At 46.1% G+C, this 18,731-nt stretch overlaps 1 protein-coding gene across 1 annotated transcript in view; it reads left to right on the top strand.

The window, feature by feature from the left end:
- The window catches only part of LOC131937455 (gamma-aminobutyric acid receptor subunit beta), a 139,305-nt gene that overhangs the window by 14,537 nt on the left and 106,037 nt on the right, over positions 1-18,731 (top strand). Inside the window, exon 2 of the mRNA XM_059294908.1 lies at positions 2,168-2,262. Coding sequence (XP_059150891.1) covers positions 2,168-2,262 — 95 coding nt within the window. The remainder of the gene's footprint in view (positions 1-2,167; positions 2,263-18,731) is intronic.

Genomic DNA, 18,731 nt, shown 5'->3' with positions numbered 1-18,731 from the left:
TGTGTGTGTGTGGCTCTTCCATATTTATGTTTAATTATGTGTAGGTGTATGTTTGTATGTGTGTTTGTGTGATGTCTCTGCGTCTACGACATCTAACGTGATTATGTTTGTTGGTGGGTATGGGTGATTGTAAGGTGTGAGTGTGTATATGTTGGAGGGTATATGTTTGTATCCAACGCATAACATCCAACACACACATCCCTTACACATAAAATTGTATGTGTGAGTGTACGAGTGCTGGTGGGTAGGGGTGAAAGTAAAAAGGAAAATGTGCTAGTGTGTCTGTGTGTGTGTGAGATAGAGAGTGAGAGATTGCTGTGGGATTACATACTCTTGGTGAGTAGGTGTGTGTATGTGTGTATGTGTGAGTGGGTGTGTGTGGGTGCAGTGGAGCTGCCTCCACTCCATCACGTGACATATGTCGTTAGGTGTGTGTGTGTGTATTGTCTGATCACGTGACATGATCGTCCCCAGGCCAGTTGACTCCCCACAAACGACCTACATCTGCATTGCAAATTTCAAGAAACATTGTTTCGTTTCCTCAGTTAGCTAGCGGACGATCCGAGTTTTTACACGCAAATCTGTTTATTTGATACAATTTCTTGTTTCCATACAATCTTGGCGGTGTAGAAGGTAGAAATCATGTTGTACACAGACGATACGTCAGGGCTTAACCTGACAGAAATGCGACTGGGTTTCCCTGCTTCAAACAGGAAAATTTACAAGAATTCCGGGCAATAAAAATTTGATGGCTCGCCTCAGTATCTGTGCCAGCAGAAAGTCAATACTTAGAGGATAGATGAAATGACTCAAAGTTACGATTGCCAAGGACAAGGCTTGTGGATGGTCAAACCTCCAATATATCAGACTATGCCTTTTATGCCCTAGATCTAGACCAGACCCTGCCTTTTATGCCCTAGATCTAGACCAGACCCTGCCTTTTATGCCCTAGATCTAGAGCAGATCTAATCCGATACCCCACTGCAGACTTGACCCCTAGAAATTTAAATAAAGAGCATCAAGACGCAAATGGAAATAGAACAAAAAAACTGTCATGAGGAATATTTTAATCTAGCCAAAAAATTGAGGATTGAATTACGAGAACATCTGTTTGCTCAATAACGTGAGATGTCTCGGCATAAGGAGGGGTCATCTTTACCACTTTATATAGGCTTATAGAGGGGTCATCTACCATTTTATATAGGCTTACAGAGGGGTCATCTATACCACTTTATTTAGGCTTACAGAGGGGCCATATAAACCACATTATAAAGGCTTACAGAGGGGTCATGTAAACCACTTTTTAAAGTCTTGCCGCGGGGTCCTCTCTACTATATTATAAATAAAGGCTTACAGAAGGCTCGTGTATACCACAGCATGTAGACTTACAAAGGGGTCTTTAGACGTAGACAGAAAAGATCGTAGTTTACACGCAAAGAACGTTCGCATTTCAACACACCTTTCATGACTTAAAATGATGTTAAAAGTCCTGATGTTGGTAACTAATGTAACAATTTTTAGGCGTAGCTTTGATAATTCTAGCACAGGTTAATTTAAGTTGTAAACCTGAATGCCACATGTTAAACCTGAATATCCCACATGTTAAACCTGAATGTCCCAAGGTTAAACCTGAATATCCCACATGTTAAACCTGTATGTCCTACATGTTAAACCTGAAAGTCCTACATGTTAAACCTGAATGTCCCACATGTTAAACCTGAATGCCACACATGTTAAACCTGAATGCCACACATGTTAAACCTGAATGCCACATGTTAAACCTGAATGTCCCACATGTTAAACCTGTATGCCCCACATGTTAAACCTGTATGTCCCACATGTTAAACCTGAATGTCCCACATGTTAAATGTGTATGTCCCACATGTTAAACCTGAATGTCCACATGTTAAACCTGAATGTCCCCCACATGTTAAACCTGAATGTCCCACATGTTAAACCTGAATGTCCCACATGTTAAACCTGTATGTCCCACATGTTAAACCTGTATGTCCCACATGTTAAACCTGAATGTCCCACATGTTAAACCTGTATGTCCCACATGTTAAACCTGTATGTCCCACATGTTAAACCTGTATGTCCCACATGTTAAACGTGTATATCCCAGTGTTAAACCTGAATGTTTAACCCTCTAACCTTGACCCCACAGGTGCCAGTACACGGCTGACCAGTTCACCAACGTGACGGAGACTATAGAGAGTCTGCTCAAGGGATATGATATCCGTCTGCGGCCCAGCTTTGGGGGTGAGTACTGTCCTGTGGGGTGGGGTGGGGGTGGGGAGGGGGTGGGGATGTACAACAGTCATAGGTGAGTACTGTCCTGTGTGTTGGGGGTGGGGAGGGGAGGGAGATAGAGAGGGGATGTACATGGGTGAGTGTGCTACAGTCATGACATCTATTTCAACATTCCTGTGTGGTGGTAAAATCCTGTCTCTGGGGGTGGGTACAGCCCTGTCTGGGGGCGGGTACAGTCCTCTATGGGGTGGGTACAGTCCTGTCTCTGGGGGTGGGTACAGCCCTGTCTGGGGGCGGGTACAGTCCTCTATGGGGTGGATACAGCCCTGTCTCTGGGGGTGGGTACAGCCCTGTCTGGGGGTGGGTACAGCCCTGTGTGGGGGTGGGTAAAGCCCTGTGTGGAGGTGGGTACAGCCCTGTGTGGGGGTGGGTAAAGCCCTGTGTGGGGGGTGGGTACAGTCCTGTCTCTGGGGGTGGGTACAGCCCTGTCTCTGGGGGTGGGTACAGCCCTGTCTCTGGGGGTGGGTACAGCCCTGTCTCTGGGGGTGGGTACAGCCCTGTCTCCGGGGGTGGGTACAGCCCTGTGTGGAGGTGGGTACAGCCCTGTGTGGGGGTGGGTAAAGCCCTGTGTGGGGGGTGGGTACAGTCCTGTCTCTGGGGGTGGGTACAGCCCTGTCTCTGGGGGTGGGTACAGCCCTGTCTCTGGGGGTGGGTACAGCCCTGTCTCTGGGGTGGGTACAGCCCTGTCTGGGGTGGGTACAGCCCTGTGTGGGGGTGGGTACAGTCTTGTCTGGGGGTGGGTACAGCCCTGTCTCTGGGGTCGGGTACAGCCCTGTCTCTGGGGGTGGGTACAGTCCTGTCTGGGGGTGGGTACAGTCCTGTCTGGGGGTGGGTACAGTCCTGTCTGGGGTGGGTACAGTCCTCTATGGGGTGGGTACAGTCCTGTCTGGGGGCGGGTACAGTCCTCTATGGGGTGGGTACAGTCGTCTGAGTTTAGCCCCATCCGGCACGTGCATATCAAAAGGTAGCCCGGAACTGTTTGACGTGGCTACGACCTCCGGACGGATATATTGTCCGATTCTATCGGGCACTGTCGAGGTTTGATTTCTTTTCTTTCGAATCAGCTTGTCTCTCATGTTGACATTGTGTGCGGGCTGTTTGCATGGGGGGGGGGGGGCTGTTGTTTGAGGCGTAGGAAAATACTGAATGAATGACGGTGGTACATAGACTGTGGCGTAACCGGTGGACCGCTGGGGTGGGGTGGGGAGAGGAGGTGGAGGGGTTGTCGAGTCTACCAGTGCCGTTTTTTTCTTTAAAAATGAACTAGATTCTGGACCCGTTGTTACTGTTAGTGGGGTTAGAGTTCATCTTGGTGGGGTTAGAGTTCATATAAGTGGGGTTAGAGTTCACGAGAGCATGTAGTCTAGTCACGTGGTCTTTAATTGTCACCAGGTTGAATAGAAAAACAATAATTAAATTTGAGGCATTACTCTAAATACTGTCAACACAAAGTAGAGTGACAAAGTAGAAAAACAAAGTAGAGCCACAAGTAGGACCATGAGCAGAGTCACAAAGTAAAGTGATTATGTCTGTGACGTTTCATAAATTAAAAAAGTAAATGGCTAATAACAAAAGTCAGAAACTCATTCAGTTGTTCAAGTATATAAAGTGATAGATTAAACCATTTTACTTTCTCGTATATACGTAGTATAGAGAAAGTATTGTAATCGTGCAAAAAAAAAAATCGAGATTTTTACAAATCTCGACGTTTTACACCTCACTGATACGGAAAAACATAATTTTGCAATCTTGTCCGTATGTCTGTGTGTCTGTCTGTGTGTCTGTCTGTCTGTCTGTCCGTGTGTAAACACGATAACTTGAGTACCGTTACAGCTAGGTTGATGAAATTTCATATAAAAGTATTTTATCAAAATCGTAGATCCGTATCAACTTTTGAGCGATTTCCGATAACCGGAAGTGGTACTTTTCCTACTTTGAATTTTTCAAAAGCCTATAACTTGAGTACTATTTCAGATAGATAAATGAAATTTCACATGTAAGTAAAAGATCTAATTCTCTACCTTCTGTTAAATTTTGAGTAATTTCCGTTGACTCGAAGTAGTACTTTACGCTACTTCCGATTTCTAAAAAAACTAATGTAAATTTTAAAAGTACTAATAATATTGCGCACTATTATGCGCTTTTTTATTTGGCGTTCACTTGGTGTGCAATTAATTTGTCTACGAGATTTTAGTCTATTTTTAAAAATTTAAGTATTTAAAATGGATTAAAAATCATGTCTATAGCCCGAGTTCCCATCCCATGTTATTTTATATAAGAATATTCAAGAAAGTTTAGGGGAGATTACTCCCGGTTTATTTTTTGCTGTTTCTTTAATCTTAAAAACATGAAACTTCGTGTCTTAAAAGTAATGACGCCAAGTGCCGGTCATTTGTTTTTCATAATTTCATTGATTTCGATTTGCTGATGTTAAATAACGGCCCGACAACCCCTACAACCCTTATGCCCTACAACCCTTATGCCCTAAAACCCTTCTATCCCACACCGCTGCAACCCTTATGCCCTACAACCCTTATGCCCTACAACCCTTACGCCCCACACCGCTACAACCCTTAACCTCCATCGTTGCTGATTGGTGCACAGACATGCCGACGAAACTAGCCTGTATTAATTTAAAGCATAATTAGCCATTAAATCAGATACTATTATAACTACTAACCAACGAGATAGTGACCTCAAATATGACCTCTGACCCCTCAGATAATTTCAGTTGACATAAATTTATGACCAACAAGATCATGACTTCAGATTTTAAAAATGACCCCTGACCCCTGACCACATGACAACTGACCAATGAGATTATGACCTCATAAGACTTCGATACTATTGATTTAAAGGACAAAAAAAAATAAACCATTTATAATTTCTACTTGAGCAAATAATTTTTTACAAGTCGAGACAATATTTCTTCAGGAGCAGCTTTATAATCTCCCCTGGACGTCAGCACCTCCCTCTCCCCGGACATTTCCATTGTTTTAATGTATCCACCACATTCCCGGGCACACACCAGTCTTATCACTGACCCCAGATCGCCGTACGGCAATTTGACGTCACTTAAACTAACCGGTGCGGTTCTGTGTTCTAGTGGCGGCGCGTGCCAGTCAGCTAATCACTGGCATGTCTGCTGGTAACTCAGTTCTCTCCCTTCCTGCTTCCCTCCCTTTCAACCACAGCTATTACAGCGTCTCTATTGAATTATAAGCGTTATCAATTGGATTACTGCCCCTGGTTATGCATGAATTACTGCCCCTGTTGTTTCAACAGCCCCATAATATCGCCCGGCCATAATCAGATTTATTTTAAAACCCATACAGGCCGGGTCACCATCCTACCACTGCCTGTGTCACCATCCTACCCCTGCCTGTGTCACCATCCTACCCCTGCCTGTGTCACCATCCTACCCCTGCCTGTGTCACCATCCTACCCCTGCCTGTGTCACCATCCTACCCCTGCCTGTGTCACCATCCTACCCCTGCCTGTGTCACCATCCTACCCCTGCCCTGGTCACCATCCTACCCCTGCCTGTGTCACCATCCTACCCCTGCCCAGGTCACCATCCTACCCCTGCACAGGTCACCATCCCACCCCTACCCGCGTCACTATCCTACCCCTGCCCAGGTCACCATCCTACCCCTGCCTGTGTCACCATCCTACCCCTGCCCAGGTCACCATCCTACCCCTGCCCAGGTCACCATCCCACCCCTACCCGCGTCACTATCCTACCCCTGCCCAGGTCACCATCCTACCCCTGCCTGTGTCACCATCCTACCCCTGCCTGTGTCACCATCCTACCCCTGCCTGTGTCACCATCCTACCCCTGCCTGTGTCACCATCCTACCCCTGCCTGTGTCACCATCCTACCCCTGCCTGTGTCACCATCCTACCCCTGCCCTGGTCACCATCCTACCCCTGCCTGTGTCACCATCCTACCCCTGCCCAGGTCACCATCCTACCCCTGCCCAGGTCACCATCCCACCCCTACCCGCGTCACTATCCTACCCCTGCCCAGGTCACCATCCTACCCCTGCCTGTGTCACCATCCTACCCCTGCCCAGGTCACCATCCTACCCCTGCCCAGGTCACCATCCCACCCCTACCCGCGTCACTATCCTACCCCTGCCCAGGTCACCATCCTACCCCTGCCTGTGTCACCATCCTACCCCTGCCCAGGTCACCATCCTACCCCTGCCTGTGTCACCATCCTACCCCTGCCCAGGTCACCATCCCACCCCTGCCTGTGTCACCATCCTACCCCTGCCTGTGTCACCATCCCACCCCTGCCTGTGTCACCATCCTACCCCTGCCTGTGTCACCATCCCACCCCTGCCTGTGTCACCATCCCACCCCTGCCTGTGTCACCATCCTACCCCTGCCTGTGTCACCATCCCACCCCTGCCTGTGTCACCATCCCACCCCTGCCTGTGTCACCATCCTACCCCTGCCTGTGTCACCATCCCACCCCTGCCTGTGTCACCATCCTACCCCTGCCTGTGTCACCATCCCACCCCTGCCTGTGTCACCATCCCACCCCTGCCTGTGTCACCATCCTACCCCTGTCTGTGTCACCATCCCACCCCTGCCTGTGTCACCATCCCACCCCTGCCTGTGTCACCATCCCACCCCTGCCTGTGTCACCATCCTACCCCTGCCCAGGTCACCATCCCACCCCTGCCCAGGTCACCATCCCACCCCTGCCCAGGTCACCATCCCCCCCTGCCCGGGTCACCATCCAGCCCGGGTCACCATCCCACCCCTGCCCAGGTCACCAGTAATTACTACACAGATTACATCATATGTGGCGCCCAACACAAATTTAATATTCCCTTCCTACAAATAACTCAGTTTTCGGGAGCGAAGTGTTTGAAATCAATTAAAATCATGCAAATTGGAAGAGATAATTGATTAATTTAATTGGTTCTGCTTTATTTAAGCGAGAATTGGATTGTAAAACAGCTTTCTGTTGTGTGGGATGGCACAACGTTAAGAATGAGGTACAGCCCCCTTTAAAGGTTTTTTGGGGACCTTGATCGCAGAACATCAACCTGACCAACATGTTCCCTAAACACCCGTCTCACCACTACACCCGCAGAGTTTCTTCCAGGCATCTCTTCGTGGGAGGGGGGGGGGGTGGTACCATCCCCCCGAAGAAAGTCTACCGCCCCCCTTCCCCCCGAACGAAATGGAATTTATATATAGAAAATATATACTTTTGACGGTGTCCGCCCCCCCCCCGAAAATTGTTGTCCGCCACCCGAAAATTTCGAGTGCACCCCCGGAGAAAAATGTCTGGAAGAAACACTGTACACCCGTCTCACCACTACACCCATCTCTCCATCAATCGAATCTTACCACTACACCCGTCTCACCACTACACTCATCTCACCATTACACCGGTCTCACCACTACACCCATCTCTCCATCAATCGAATCTTACCACTACACCCGTCTCACCACTACACTCATCTCACCATTACACCGGTCTCACCACTACACCCATCTCTCCATCAATCGAATCTTACCACTACACCCGTCTCACCACTACACTCATCTCACCATTACACCGGTCTCACCACTACACCCGTCTCACCACTACACCCGTCTCACCACTACACCCGTCTCACCACTACACCCAACAAGTTCTCTACCAACCAGAAACCATCAACCCTTATAGACGCCTCCACTTAATCAATTCCCGTTAGAGTTAAAACGAATGTTCTTTTATTTCTAACGTTCTATTGATTCGTGTGAGTTCTGCTTAACACGTATGTCAGCCTGACCTCCAAGCAGACGATTATGATTGGGCTTGGAGACTGAGGTCTGCACTGCTCCCGCCTGTGGACACGTTTACGTCTGCTCATCATGGTTTATTGTGCGCGAGTTAGTGATGTATTACCTCAACTGTAGGCTGTAAGTAAACGCCAACTCCACCCCGGGCAGGCTTTATTACGGCTGTTTCCTAAACGTCTTTTATAGAAACTGTTTCAGCCAACATTTGGATGTCCGTTCCTCCTGTGTTTGTTGGAGATTTGAACCCAAGACCACCACAGTCACATGGAAGATGGCGTACAACTCCTAGATATGGTTAGGTTTGTTTGAAGGTGTTTGGTGTGTGCTGTGTACACCAATATGTACACATTATGGTGGCTGTAGATGTACATTTCCTTTTTTCAAGATGGTTGTGGTAAAAACAAAATAGTTACTTAATTTAGAACATAGTGAGACGTAATAACTAGCCCCGTTCTGGGGTAGATATGTACATTATAAGAAATATTCTGTAACAATGAAATTAAAACACATTGCGAAATTTATAGAGCAACAAAATGGAAATGCAGTCGGTTATACAGTCCAGATATAGCTCCAAAGGATGCGGGATTTCCCCCCTCCCCCCCCCCCCCCCACCTCCGCTCCACCCTGTAGAACTTTTATGGATGAAGTTAAAAGGGAAGATTTGAAGTGTCTTCCTTTACTCTAATGTCATCGAAGCTACTGACTAATCGCATTGACACAATATGTTGGCAGGTTTGACGCAATAGTTGGTGTTTAAACTGTTTGTAACTAAGTAACATCAACCTTCCGAAAGTTACATTTTTTTCTGGCCGATTCTAGTAAATCCTAGTTTAGGTTGACAAACGTTTGATAAAAAAATAAGAGCATATCGGCGTGAATCTCTTGAAGTTGCCATTTTAGTGTTCATATATAGAACTCTAAAGCGTAAGATTAGGGGAGGGGGGGATGACACATATTATAGGGAGGGGGAGGTACACATACACACACATGCATATATATATATATATATATATATATATATATATATATTTATATTTATTTATTTATTTATTTATTTATTTATTTATTTATTTATTTATTTATTTATTTATTTATTTATTTATTTATTTATTTATTTATATACGAATGGCTGATTCGGATTTGTTTTGTGATCAAATATAGTTGCTTTGTATATTTCTAGATGACCACTAAAGGCCAGCACTAGCCAATAGAATCATTGGCCACCTCCGCCATCTTGGCCATCATGTCTGGTGATGCCGCTAATTTTGACGCGTGAAAAAAGAAAAGCCGCGGGACCACAAGAAAGTGGCATTTATTTCTCAGTACCTAATGGAGTCTGGGGGGGGGGGGGGGGTCGGGGGAGGGGGTCTTGACCATTCCTTCGAGTACAGGCCACGTAGGCTGTGGCAGGGGACTATGCTAAACGAATTAGCTGGACTAGCTTTTAGTGGACGCCGGCGTGATTAAGTGTTCTATGATGAAATAATCATTATGGTTTTCTTGGGTGGGGGACGGGGTTAGGGGTGTGGACACGACGCTCTGGCGGGTGTAGATTGAATATTTCACAATGCCAAGATTCTCTTGATGGCCAATAATAAAAATCTTTGAGCTGACTGCACGCGCTGTTTGGGCAGTGGTCCTCACACCCTCCACGTACAATGCCAGGGGTCAGCTAACCTGATAGGGCCAGTCTGATCAAGTGATGGTTAAATTGATTAACTGGCCAGTTAACCTAATTAAGTGGACGGTTTACCTAATTTAGCGGTCAGTTAACCTTATCACGGGGCTAGTTAACCCAGTTAATTTATACTCCAGCTAATTGGGTTAGCTAACCCAGTTAATTTATACTCCAGCTAATTGGGCTAGTTTTACAAGCAGTTTATTTGTGGCATCACGTTTTAGTTATCCTGGCTAATCTTATCAAGGACCATTAGTTATATGTGTCGGGGGTCGTTATTTGGGTGTGGTGGGGGTCGTTAGTTGAGTGTGGCGGGGGTCGTTAGTTGAGTGTGGCGGGGATCGTTAGTTGGGTGTGGCGTTAGTTTGATGGACTCCATAAAACATCCCAAAATTCAAGGTTAAACTGATGAACCCCAAACCGAATCATCCCCCCCCCCTCCTCGGATCACCGCCCCTCCCCCAAAGTGCCGACTTACGCCCCATAACCCCGTGCATGGGACAAACTGTTCATCGTGTCTTGATGTACTAGCATCCACAAGCCGAGCCAAAGGCGAAATCATTTTGTCTAGACAGGGGAGATAAGTTATAAACAAACGTACGAAGCTGTTGCTCGCTTCTAGACAGGGGAGATAAGTTATAAACAAACGTAAGAAGCTGTGGAGCCCAAGGATGTATCGATCTAACTGCTGTCCAGATGGACGTTAGCGCTGGAACCAGTCTAATACGGAGTGGACTGCACCGATTGGTACATTGTAACACACGTATTTATAAGTTCCTCATATATATATATATATATATATATATATTATATATATATATATATATATATATATATATATATATATATAAAAATATATTGATACATCGACTAGCCCCCACATACGACTGTCTAATCGACTACCCCTCCATACACCACACACAACTGTGTGATCTACTAGCCCCACACACAACTGTGTGATATACTACACTCACAAACGACTTGTATCGACTTTATCGTGTGAAACTAGCCAAATACAACCTGACACGACGTGAATTGAGACAGGCTAAACTCGGGGGTCTGATTCAGGAGCAACTTTTGTGTGGTTAGAAGTGTGGAGGGGGGGGGGGTTGGTTAACTGCACGGGTCTGTTCTGGTTCCGGTCATCGGAAAACAAAAGTTGTCGGAGAAAAAAATTGACGTAGAGACAACGCATTAAAAATACATTTACATGTCTACAGACTAATACATCTACTCTACTGTCCTACTGATCAACTTCCTCAACTTACAGCGCCCCCATCAGATTCCACCCTGCCACCCCACCCCTGCACCCCCCCCCCCCACCACACCAGCTCCAACTCCATCAACCCCTACTCTTGTATGCGCATCTCCTCAGCTATTCCAGGAAATCAAATCAAATACATTTGCCTCCAATCTATTTCGTTTCACGTACACACACATTCGTTTTCCTGACCAATCGATGGTGTATTTATCACCTTCATTTGTCCTTGATGTCATTAATTTGAACTGGACAGACTGACAGACGTTAACGGTTAAAATCAGGTGTAATATATAGGAGTATATATATATATATATATATATATATATATATATATATATATATATATATATATATATATGTATAAAGGGGAAGCGGCTATATAAATACGTCTAGAAGCGAGAGACGTCTTACATCGAGTGATGACGCAGCACAGAGAACATCGTAGGTTCATAGTTGGCTAAACAAGCCTCTCAGATTGATACAGGGAAATCAATAACCCTTTTAGTTGTGATCAGTTTGTGTCAATGTGCTTGTGCTAGCTGGACATTGGGAGCTGGACATTGGGAGCTGGACATTGGGAGCTGGACATTGGGAGCTGGACATTGGGAGCTGGACATTGGGAGCTGGACATTGGGAGCTGGCTGCTGGACATTGGGAGCTGGACATTGGGAGCTGGACATTGGGAGCTGGACATTGGGAGCTGGACATTGGGAGCTGGACATTGGGAGCTGGACATTGGGAGCTGGACATTGGGAGCTGGACATTAGGAGCTGGACATTGGGAGCTGGACATTGGGAGCTGGACATTGGGAGCTGGACATTGGGAGCTGGACATTGGGAGCTGGACATTGGGAGCTGGACATTGGGAGCTGGACATTGGGAGCTGGACATTGGGAGCTGGACATTGGGAGCTGGACATTGGGAGCTGGACATTGGGAGCTGGACATTGGGAGCTGGACATTGGGAGCTGGACATTGGGAGCTGGCTGCTGGATATTCATTTCATGAAATCGTGAAAGGTCAACTGGATTTTATCTGGATTAGTTCGTTCGACCATTGCTTTGATAGACAACTATTTGTTGAACAATTGCTTTGTTGAACATTTTTGTTAAGCATTTGCTTTTAGAAGACGATTGTTCATTTGGCACAACTCTCAATGATTTTCATGTATAATTTTCTGGAATATTGAAAGCCTAGTTTGGGGAAAATTCTGAATGCGGATTTCCTGTGATGTTATAAATTGACATAATATTTCAGACTAGACCAAAAGTTTTAAATTATTTAATTACCAACTACACTTGAGTATGTATCACCTAATCACCTCCCCAATTTACCATCGACGGGTCTAATCAACACCTCCCAAATCTCAACACACAGAAGTAAAAAAAAAACTTCTCAACTATGCCATCTATAAAATTATTGTCTGAAAAAATTCGAATCATCGAAATTGTCAAACAAAGAAAAGAAAAAAATGGCCTACACATAATTGACATAACTATTACACCTACCTCACACATCTTAATTCCCACATTGTGTGTGGGTTTCGCCTCCAGGTCAATATACCGAGTTGTCTTCTACTTTGTAGTTGTCTCCCCTGGCCAGCCCAATGTAAACACAGTCAGTTCATTTCGTTAATTTGTGTTGGCGGGGAGAGTCCATTCATCAAATCATGGACCTGCTAGTGCTGGGCCCGTCCAAATCATTGACCTGATAGTGCTGGGCCCGTCCAAATCGGGGACCTGCTAGTGCTGGGCCCGTCCAAATCGGGGACCTGCTAGTGCTGGGCCCGTCCAAATCATGGACCTGCTAGTGCTGGGCCCGTCCAAATCATGGACCTGCTAGTGCTGGGCCCGTCCAAATCATGGACCTGCTAGTGCTGGGCCCGTCCAAATCATGGACCTGCTAGTGCTGGGCCCGTCCAAATCATGGACCTGCTAGTGCTGGGCCCGTCCAAATCATGGACCTGCTAGAGCTGGGCCCGTCCAAATCATGGACCTGCTAGTGCTGGGCCCGTCCAAATCATGGACCTGCTAGTGCTGGGCCCGTCCAAATCATGGACCTGCTAGTGCTGGGCCCGTCCAAATCATGGACCTGCTAGTGCTGGGCCCGTCCAAATCATGGACCTGCTAGTGCTGGGCCCGTCCAAATCATGGACCTGCTAGTGCTGGGCCCGTCCAAATCATGGACCTGCTAGAGCTGGGCCCGTCCAAATCATGGACCTGCTAGTGCTGGGCCCGTCCAAATCATGGACCTGCCAGTGCTGGGCCCGTCCAAATCATGGACCTGCTAGTGCTGGGCCCGTCCAAATCATGGACCTGCTAGTGCTGGGCCCGTCCAAATCGGGGACCTGCTAGTGCTGGGCCCGTCCAAATCGGGGACCTGCCAGTGCCGGACCCGTCCGTTAACCGTTTGTTGACTTATCCTGGCACTAGAATCTATAAACCCACACACAACACACACCCTCTACACACACACGTACACACACACAACACACAAACACACAACACGCCACCATCTCATTCTGATTTAAAAACGTTTAACAATACCGCGAGACGATACCCAAGGTCAGCTAAGTCCTAAGGTCAGCATAGTTTTTAGTGAACTGAGCTCATGTATTGTTTGAGTACCAGGATCAGCTGATTACACTGGGCTTTAGACTTTTTAAGTTAGCGGAGATAAAAACCTACATAAAAAATGTGTGTGGTATGGACCTGTGACACGATCCAACGTCCTGTCAAAGACAAGCATGAAGGGCAAGGTGCCAGGAGGGAGAAGCCACGGGAGGTAAAGAGGACATTGGATGGAGGACATCAAGGATGGAGGACATCAAGGATGGAGGACATCAAGGATGGAGGACATCAAGAAATCTACTTGTCTGCCAGTTGCAGAATTGTCTAAATCAACTTTTGTACCCCAACGCCCCCCCCCCCCCTCCCCGCCGGGATTATTTGATGACTGAGTGAGTGAAATATAAGAAAATAGACACACCTTCCCTCTAGCTGTAATCTAGACTCTAGATCTAATTGTTTAAGTGATGATAGCTAGAATGTTGTGAAACTATTTCTTGACCAGCTACATAACCCATAAAGATATGGTTTTTAGGGCCTACTTTTTTTCAATTTTTAAGTTCCCTGAAGCAGAGACGAAAAACATTGGTAAAAATATTGTTTGGGTTGACACGTTCAACTAATCATCTGGACCATGACCCCCCCCCCCCCTCATTTCTCTGTATGCTACATGTCCCGTGGGTCGGGAATTGATGACGTCGACTCAAGGCGTAATATCTTGAATGAGATTTGTTTTTGAAACAACCACGGCCTTGGTTTGTCCAGGCTAGTGGTAGAAGAAAAAACACCAGATGATGTTGTATCTATCTGTAGATATGTTTTTTGTTTTGTCAGTTTGAAACGAACGCCCAAAATTAACCTAAGCCACTAGTTAGACAACCACGACATAAGTAATCACCTTCACATTCTTGTCCCTGTCTAAGGTTTTGAGCAGCTGGTACAAGCTTGTGTACACATTTCAGTACACGATTCCTGACCCTCCCCTCAACCAATGACCTCATTTTAATGTGTTAAAGCCACTCTAATATGTTATCTGTCTACTAAACTCAAGGACGGGTTGGTCGGATGGTAGAGCTTACGACTGCTAAACTAAAAGTCCCGAGGTCGAATCCTCGGTTAGATTCAGTGGGACGTCTATGAGTTCTCCAGTCATGGCTGAGGTTGTTAAAAAAGGTGATCTCTACTTTATCTGCTCCATTTGTCTAAGGCACTCACGCTAAAAATGGTGAGAAGATAGTCAAGGCATCTTCATTGGTCTCTATCTCTCTAATTGTGTCGGTCCTCTATGTAACTTGTTATACGATGGTTTTATCGGATGCTACTCTCTGCTTGTGTAGATGGCTTGGTCAGCACTAGCCTAATCCATCATTAATTGTATGGTCAGCACTGGCCAAAGTACATCTTTATGGTCAGCACTGGCTAAAGTACATCTTTATGGTCAGCACTGGCCAAAGTACATCTTTATGGTCAGCACTGGCGAAAGTACATCTTTATGGTCAGCACTGGCCAAAGTACATCTTTATGGTCAGCACTGGCCAAAGTACATCTTTATGGTCAGCACTGGCCAAAGTACATCTTTATGGTCAGCACTGGCCAAAGTACATCTTTATGGTCAGCACTGGCCAAAGTACATCTTTATGGTCAGCACTGGCCAAAGTACATCTTTATGGTCAGCATTGGCCAAAGTACATCTTTATGGTCAGCACTGGCCAAAGTACATCTTTATGGTGAGCATTGGCCAAAGTACATCTTTAATTGTATGGTCAGCACTGGCCAAAGTACATCTTTATGGTCAGCACTGGCCAAAGTACATCTTTAATTGTATGTTCAGCACTGGCCAAAGTACATCTTTATGGTCAGCACTGGCCAAAGTACATCTTTATCCACAGAACTCCCTAATAGCCGTAGTTGCCTTATCTCTAATCTTTACTGGCAAGTTGAGCCACCCTATACACGATACATCAGTCCCCTCACTGGCCAGGGTTTTGTTTTAGTGTGACCAAAGAATGATAAAATTGGGGAAAGTGGGCCAGTTGTTTAGGTTTATGTGGAGACAATTGTCAAATGACTGGCGAGGTTGGGAGAAAATATTTGCGTTTGTTTATGTGTGGGGTAGCAGGGCAATAACACAGTGGTTCTGGTTAGACCTGGCTTTTAGGTCGTCGAACTGGGGTTTGGAGGGGTGTTTGTAGGTGAGGTGGTGGTTGCTGAGGTGATTATTGCTGAAGTGGTTGTTGCTGTGGTGGTTATTGCTGAAGTTGTTGATTATGTGGTTGTTGCTGATGTGGTTGTTGCTGTGGTGGTTGTTGCTGAGGTGGTTGTTGCTGATGTGGTTGTTGCTGTGGTGGTTGTTGCTGAAGTGGTTGTTGCTGTGGCGGTTATTGCTGAAGTGGTTGATGATGTGGTTGTTGCTGATGTGGTTGTTGCTGTGGTGGTTGTTGCTGAGGTGGTTGTTGCTGATGTGGTTGTTGCTGAAGTAGTTGTTGCTGAAGTGGTTGTTGCTGATGTGGTTGTTGCTGATGTGGTTTTTGCTGAAGTGGTTGGTCGTGTGGTTGTTGCTGATGTGGTTGTTGCTGAGGTGGTTGTTGCTGAGGTGGTTGTTGCTGATGTGGTTGTTGCTCAAGTAGTTGTTGCTGAAGTGGTTGTTGCTGATGTGGTTTTTGCTGAAGTGGTTGGTCGTGTGGTTGTTGCTGATGTGGTTGTTGCTGAGGTGGTTGTTGCTGAGGTGGTTGTTGCTGATGTGGTTGTTGCTCAAGTAGTTGTTGCTGAAGTGGTTGTTGCTGATGTGGTTTTTGCTGAAGTGGTTGGTCGTGTGGTTGTTGCTGATGTGGTTGTTGCTGAGGTGGTTGTTGCTGAGGTGGTTGTTGCTGATGTGGTTGTTGCTCAAGTAGTTGTTGCTGAAGTGGTTGTTGCTAATGTGGTTGTTGCTCAAGTAGTTGTTGCTGAAGTGGTTGTTGCTGAAGTGGTTGGTCGTGTGGTTGTTGCTGTGGTGGTTGTTGCTGTGGTGGTTGTTGCTGTGGGGGTTGTTGCTGTGGTGGTTGTTGCTGTGGTGGTTGTTGCTGTGGTGGTTGTTGCTGTGGTGGTTGTTGCTGTGGGGGTTGTTGCTGTGGTGGTTGTTGCTGTGGTGGTTGTTGCTGAGGTGGTTGTTGCTGAAGTGGTTATTGCTGATGTGGTTGTTGCTGATGTGGTTATTGTTGATGTGGTTGTTGCTGTGGTGGTTGTTGCTGTGGTGGTTGTTGCTGATGTTGTTATTGTTGATGTGGTTGTTGCTGAGGTGGTTGTTGCTGTGGCGGTAATCACTTAACACCCACAATATGATATTATTGGCGAAAATTGGGGGAGCCGCCAGGGTTCTGCAGTAGGCAGCCATGTCCAAGCCCAGGGCGCCCAAGTAGTCACGCCCGAGCACCCTGGGCGCCTGTGAGCAGCGCTGCTATCTTGAGAAGCGAGAGCCGCCTTTGTATGGTCTGTCGAATATCTTCTGTGTTGCGAATGTCCTCTGTCTGCTAAATATCTTCTGTCTACTGACCTGTCCCATTTCACGAAGACATGTCCTTCACGAGTATACTGCCTTTAACGTATATCAACAAATAAAAATCAATGGGTCGATTTTATTTATTAAAATACATTGATGGAATGATTTGTAATGATTGATGATGATTGAAACTAAGCCTATTTACTTTTTTACAATCCTAATTTCCCGCACATCAATCCGCTATTGTTGGATTTATTTTTATTTTTTACCTCGTGCCTAATGCACGTGAGAATTTATCGAAAATTTATCGCATTGAGTTTTTTATGTAGGAGGTAAATTGTGATTAACACTCGTGTTTATTGTATGGGTCTGGGGATAGGACGCGAAGTATGGCGAGTTCTTTCTTGCACATAAATAGACAACTTTTGCTATATGTAGGTTGGCTATGTGTTGGATCTATATCTATATATACAGCTTTATACGCAGGCTATATATATATATATATATATATATATATATATATATATATATATATATAGAGAGAGAGAGAGAGAGAGAGAGAGAGAGAGAGAGAGAGAGAGTATGTATGTATGTATGTGTGTGTGTGTGTGCGTGTGTGTGTGTATGTGTTTGCCATTAGCAATATATTTTAAATTCTCAACTCTATATCAAGAATGTGGAATCACAAAAACAATTGCAAACGTTACAATTTGACATAACCCAGTTTCATTTAAAACTGCTCTAATGGATTTGATCGAAGGTGAACTTTGAATAAAAATCCAACCCTGAGTTTTATAGTTTGTAATCAGAAAAACTTATGAGAGGCTAATTAATCCGTTCAAGAACTGTAGCGACTTGCATTTTTTGAAATGGCGCAGATGATTGGGTGCGCCGTTCAGGAATCTGATTTGATTTTTGTGTCCTGGCACTCCCCGGGCGGGAGGGTGGGGGTCGGGGATACCAGTCACAGAGACACGGAGTCGTCAGAAATTCGTCACTTGTGTCTTAATTACAGCTCCTAAATTAATTACATGGGATCGCATTTCCTGTCTAGGCTAGACCACGTGATGCTGTGCTGGTCTACCACGTGATCTACCACGTGATCTACCACGTGATGCTGGTCTACCACGTGATGCTGGGCTACCACGTGATCTACCACGTGATGCTGGTCTACCACGTGATCTACCACGTGATGCTGGTCTACCACGTGATGCCCGACTACCACGTGATCTACCACGTGATGCTGGTCTACCACGTGATCTACCACGTGATGCTGGTCTACCACGTGATCTACCACGTGATGCTGGTCTACCACGTGATCTACCACGTGATGCTGGTCTACCACGTGATGCTGGTCTACCACGTGATGCCGGTCTACCACATGATCTACCACGTGATGCTGGTCTACCACGTGATCTACCACGTGATCTACCACGTGATGCTGGTCTACCACGTGATGCTGGGCTACCACGTGATCTACCACGTGATGCTGGTCTACCACGTGATCTACCACGTGATCTACCACGTGATGCTGGTCTACCACGTGATCTACCACGTGATGCTGGTCTACCACGTGATCTACCACGTGATGGCTGGTCTACCACGTGATGCCCGTCTACCACATGATGCCC

This window comes from Physella acuta, unplaced genomic scaffold (genome assembly GCF_028476545.2).
Source record: "Physella acuta isolate Inbredline_101_S28 unplaced genomic scaffold, ASM2847654v3 ptg000017l, whole genome shotgun sequence".
Taxonomy (NCBI): domain Eukaryota; kingdom Metazoa; phylum Mollusca; class Gastropoda; family Physidae; genus Physella; species Physella acuta.
This window is presented reverse-complemented; position numbering and strand designations above follow the sequence as displayed.